At 34.2% G+C, this 5,811-nt stretch overlaps 1 protein-coding gene across 1 annotated transcript; it reads right to left on the bottom strand.

Moving 5' to 3' along the window:
- Positions 1 to 2,124: 2,124 nt before the first annotated feature.
- On the bottom strand, positions 2,125 to 4,904 carry LOC124846183 (cytochrome P450 CYP82D47-like). Its single transcript, XM_088101590.1, has 2 exons — positions 3,906 to 4,904; positions 2,125 to 2,872 (listed from the first exon to the last, which is right to left on the bottom strand). The coding sequence occupies exons 1-2, from the start codon at positions 4,887 to 4,889 to the stop codon at positions 2,243 to 2,245; spliced, it is 1,614 nt and encodes a 537-aa protein (XP_087957716.1). The 5' UTR covers positions 4,890 to 4,904; the 3' UTR covers positions 2,125 to 2,242.
- Positions 4,905 to 5,811: the final 907 nt, after the last annotated feature.

The following is a 5,811-nucleotide window of genomic DNA, read 5'->3' as shown; positions in this document are numbered from 1 at the left end:
TGGTCCCAGACTACCACCAGTCGCATAGCGACAGGTTTCGCTAGACGAATCCACAAACAAAGAGCAACACCCTTTGGTCATTCGCACAACGCACCAGCTTGCACAGCGAATGACTCAGACAATGAGCACTCTCTACAGGGTCTCGTTATGCGAGACAGCTTGCATAGCGAGTCTGCATAATCTGCAAAACACAAATTCTGCAGAATTGTGCAACTCACACACCCATTACCATTTCTAATTATTTTCCCCAACTTCTAACACTCATAATTCCTATATTACACCTAATTAAACTTGTCTAGATGATTATAAACGTTCCTATTACAACTCTAAAGTGATTTAGACTCAATTTCTACTCTAGAACACCAAAATCAATAACTTAGGGACCCAAATCCAATTCTAATACTTGTAACTCGTTTTAGTCCAGTTTTATGATCCTAACAAGTCACAATTGACTTCCCTAAGATGTCCCAACAATCCAAATGTGCCCAGAACCCCTACTTCCCAAAATCACTACCTCACTTCCTCTCAAGTGACCCCAAAACACTACCAGTTTACTCAAAATAGTGCATACTTTCCTTACCTTCCACTTGATCACCCCTCCAACAGAATACAAACATCAAACATATCAATCTCAAATATCACCTCAGCCTAACCAAATCCACAGTCACAAATTTCCAGCATACAATTCATACATTCCAACTCAAATGCACCCAAATATTTCCAAATCAAAACACAATTCCAATCAGTACATCAATACAAAACTCAGTATACATACATCACATGCAATCAATATAAAAAGGTATCCTAGCTCCCCTTACCTTGGAGTAAAACCGCACAGCTCACTGGAATGCGCTAACGATACCTCTCACAACAAGGACCCAAACAATGCCCTACAATCATCGAAATGGTGAGGGAAACAACTCTTAGAGCTTGGACTGAGTAGAAATGGAAGAAACAAAAACAAAAAAGCACATGCAACCAACAAGAACAAACGTCCCCATTCAAGATCAATAAAGAGGAGGTTGCATGGAGGGACTTACCAGCTTAGAATCCGAAACTAATCGGATGGTTCCGAAGCTCTCTATGCTACGAAAATTTTGGCACCACCTACACAGAAATCCAGTGGCTCAAAGGGAAGAAATGGAAGAGAGAAGGAGGAGATGTTGTAGAGAGAAGGCAGAGGAAAATCTGAAGTTAGTGAGAGAGAGTAGTGTGCTTGAGCAAATGGACCAGAGTGTTTTTAAAAGTTCAATTAAGGTCCGGTCCTACTAACTTAAGCACCCTTTGCCCTATCTTCAGGTTCTCACATTCTATACTTCAGTCATCCATAATAAAGATTTTATATGGCAGTTCAATTCATATTCAATATAAATATAAATTTTTCCATACTTATAAAATTGTTTCAAATATTTATTATGATAATTAAAATTTCATAATATATATCTATACGTATATATAAAAAAATTTCCTCTTTTTGTGTTGATATTTTTTTTCAAGTTATCGTTTCATTTAAAATTGATTTTCTAAATTTAACTGTTTATTAAATTTAACTATTTTTTAAAATTAAATAAATAAAAATCATCTATAGAATAAATAAAAACTATATGTAATTAAATTGTAAAAATTATTTATTATTTATTTTTATAATTATAATTTTATCTTTTTTGTTATAAAAAATGAATACATATGTGCACATATATTTTGACTAATAGTTATAAAATGTATTTTTTTTCTATTAATTTTCAATATTGTTTTATGTCCCAAATCCTTTTTCTTAAAATGAGATTTATTTTCAAGAGACTAAGTTAAATAGCACTCATTTTAACATGTTGATGTTTTATTAATTCTTTTAATTTCGATAAACTAATTTTGGAATAGGATATTACAAATATTAAAACAAAAAATAAAACTGATGACACTCGTTTTCAAAATATATTATACTTATTTAAGAAAAAAATATTTTAATACAGAATTACATTTTGATATGTATACATGCTATTTCTTCACTACTTCATTATTTATATATTATTGTAGTGATGTACTATAAACTTAATGAAATATTGTACTGATGTACTATAAACTTAATTAAAAAATCACACTGTGTTAAAATGTACTAAAAAAAAGTCTATGTGAACGTATCATTTTCAGTATTATTACTTATTTAATGACACCCGAAACACAGTCTCATCATATAGGACTGTAATATCATAGCATACTATTTTTAGGTTTTCACACACATCACTCAAAGGCTTTCATAAAGCCCCAATGGAAGACGAGGTTGGAGAATAAGTCGAAGTTCTTGTTCCTTAGGCAAAGCCACTCCTAACCCTTCAGTCATATCAACGTCAGCACCATCCTTTGTGAAAATATGAAACCCTTGAAGCAAGCGAGCCAAGGTCAAGTGCGTCACCTGCAGCCCAAAGGTCATGCCAGGGCACGACCTTCTTCCAATGCTAAATGGAATCAACTCAAAGTCCTGACTCATAAAATCAATGTCTCTGTGAGTGGTGAGGAACCTCTCTGGCTGAAACTCATCAGGGTTAGGCCATACTTCTGGATCCCTTTGCAATTTCCACAGATTAATAAGCAATCGTGTTCCCTTTGGGACATGGTACCCTACCAAAGAGCAATCTTCCGTCGCCTCCCTGATTCCTGTTAAGGGTGCTGGCGGGTACAGACGAAGGGTCTCTTTGATAATGGCATGGAGATAATTGAGGTTTTTGATGTCAGATTCTTCGACCCATCTTTCTTTTCCTACGTGGGTGTCCAACTCTTGTAGGGCTGCCTTTAGAACCTTGGGGTGGTTGAGGAGTAAGGAGAGTGCCCATGTTAGGGTTATGGCCGTGCTTCCAGAGCCAGTAAGGACAAGGATCTGTACGAAAAATTTATGAACATTCATTATCTCTTTTACTGTTTGAATGCCAAAGGAGGGAAACACAAAATTATTATTTTTTCGTTTTTTTTTATTGAAAAGTGCAATGAAAAATATTAAAAAAAAAGTTAGATATTTTCAATACTTTACGTAAATGGATAAAAAAATTCATCAAATCTTATTTTTATTTTCTCTTCTTAATTTGAGGAATCCACAAAAACCCTTATATTAACCAAACATTTGTCATTATATTTTCTTTTGCATCATAAGTTACAAGAATATACATGAGTATGGAGAAAGATTATTTTTGGAAGTCCCACGTCGACTAGAGATAAGGTCAATTCTTAGTTTATAAGTGGATGCAAACCTCACCCTACAAGCCGGTTTTATAGGGTTGAGTTAGGTTTAAAGTCCACTACTAACATGGTCTCAGAGTCATGGTTAGAACCTATCCTAGCGAGTAGTCCTGCTCGGCGTGAAGGGGGTGTGTAGTTCAATTCTTAGTTTATAAGGGGATACAAACCTTGTATTTTGTAGAAGAAAAATATTTCTTTTTTTTTTATAATTTTTTAACAATAACCTATGTGATAGTTTATGGATCCGTTTTAAATATATGAATCAATAAAATAGTGATTTGTTATAAAAAGTTATTAAAAAAAATTGTTAAAATATGACGTTCTATTTACGTATTACAAACTAAAGTTTGTGACAATAAAACTTTGACATATTTTTGTGGAATATATAACTCGGGATTGTGCCTTAAAATTAATAGAAGGGAAGAAATTAAAATTGAATTTTAGATAAATGTATCTATAAATTAATCAACTACAAAAGTTGACGTGTGACCTAGTTGTATTGTTGGAATTTATTGGTTGTGGGGCAAAATCACGTGGGAGTCTGGTTGATTTATCATTTTCAGGGAATTTGTATTAAAGCCAAAAATAGTTCAATTTTTTCAGCTAAAGAATATGGATAAATCAGGTCCTGGTTAGATAAGTATTGCACCGATTATTGACCATGGAAAGAAACGTACCAATGATGTTGCTTTGATAACGATGTCCCGCTTATAGCCACAAATATTTTCTTCTTCAAAAGATGATAACATCACATCCATGAAGTCCCTTTCACATCCACCATTCTTCATCTCTCCTCTCGTTTTCACGTGTTCTTGCAGCCATCTCTCAAGAATACTGTCTAGTTTCATAGCTGTTCTTTTCATGAAACTTAAATGTCCTTGGAAATCAAACCAACTGAGTGATGGAATTGCATCAGCCACCACAAAAACACCAGACAGATATGTGGCATCTTTTATGGCCTTTCTCAGCTTCCATGCTTCATTATCTTCATCGTTGGAAGTGTCCCCTCCAAATCTCTTCCCAGCAATCATCCTCACAATTATGTTGAAGGTCATGTGCTCTAACAGATTGCTTATAGCCACTTCAGTTGAGCCCTTCACGTTCTTTGCAGAGGACACTGTCATTGATGAGTACAAGTCCTTCACAAGAGACAGTGTTTCACTGTCTCTCACATGCTTCAGCTTCTCAAGCCTGTGGCTTGACAAAATCTCGAGAACAGCCATTTTTCTGATCTCACGCCAGTAATTTCCATAAGGGGCAAGGGCAAAGACTGCATTGTTGTAACCCATGAGTCTGCCCGCAGAAGTGTTTGGCCTTGAGGCAAAAATTCTGTCATTTGTTGTGAGGCACTCTTTGGCAATTTCCCTGTTGTTCACCACTATGGTGGGGTGGCAACCCAGTTTGACACAGAAAACTGGACCATATTTCTCAGCCATGGCTGAGAATGTCCTGAAATAGGGTATTCTACCATTGAGAAGGTAGAGGTGCCCTATCAAAGGTAAAGCACCGTGAGGTTCGGGTACTTTGGTTCCTTTTCTTTGTTTAGGAGATCTGATGAACCTAAACACTTTGTATGCAATTAGCAAAGCTAAGATTCCTGCGAAAGTTGGAACGTAGGAAGCAGAATCCATGGGAATTGTATAGTCACTATATCTGCACATCTACCTATATATAGGATCCGAAATCTGGAACAGTTGAATAGGAAAATTGGAAGCATTAAAGTTAGGTTAACATTAATTAAATTTTTAAAAATATAATATAAATCCAAATGATTGAATTTGAATATATTTTCAACTTAAGCTTTTATATCTTCTTATTACTAGTTCATTTGATAATATCAATTACTATACTTTCATATTAAAAATTATCGATAGTTTTATTTTTAAAAAAATTCTAAAAATAAGTTGAAGAAAAAAAATTACTATAAAACTCCAGAAAATAATATTTTAGAAGTGATTATAGTTTAAAAGTAGTGAAACTCGGTTATTTTAATATTAAATGGTTTAGTTATAAATAGTTTTGTTATAAACGAGTTTCATTATTTTAAAACGTATCATTTCTATAAAAAAACATTTTTCCCGAGTTTTCTATCTTCTCTCTAAGAGTTTTAACTCCTAAGTCAACTCTTTGACAATCAGGAGGTGCTTAATCGACCACGGCAACAAGGTCTACATTCTTATCCGATTAGTTTCAAGAATAGAGCAAGTAGGTTTCAACTCCTTTTTCCCTTCCGTTCCAAATCTGTTTTGGAAGAATATGGTATTGTTGCATGTGTAATCATGTCTTTCCTATTTGTTCTTGGTTCATCTAGAGTTCTAAGAAATTTATCCATTTTCAATTTGGTGTTTTGCAGGTTCGTTTAAGTATTCCTTGCGGTTCAAGTAATCGGTGAAACATTATTTGAGTTTGGCTATTTCTTGTGAGGTAAGGGAATGTAGAACTTTTTCTAGATTATTGTGTTGATCTGAATTTAATATATCTATGTAGTATAAAATGAATTGCATGTATTTGTATTGGTTGTTCTAGTGATGTTTGAGTTTAAATGATGATCCAAGGTGGTTTGATGTTTGAATGCTTGGTGTG

The sequence above is a fragment of the Vigna umbellata genome, chromosome 11 (genome assembly GCF_029865625.1).
Source record: "Vigna umbellata cultivar VRB3 chromosome 11, Vumbellata_1.0, whole genome shotgun sequence".
NCBI classification, from domain to species: Eukaryota; Viridiplantae; Streptophyta; class Magnoliopsida; order Fabales; family Fabaceae; genus Vigna; species Vigna umbellata.
Note: the sequence above shows the minus strand (reverse complement) of the source record. Positions and strands in the feature narration are given on the sequence as shown.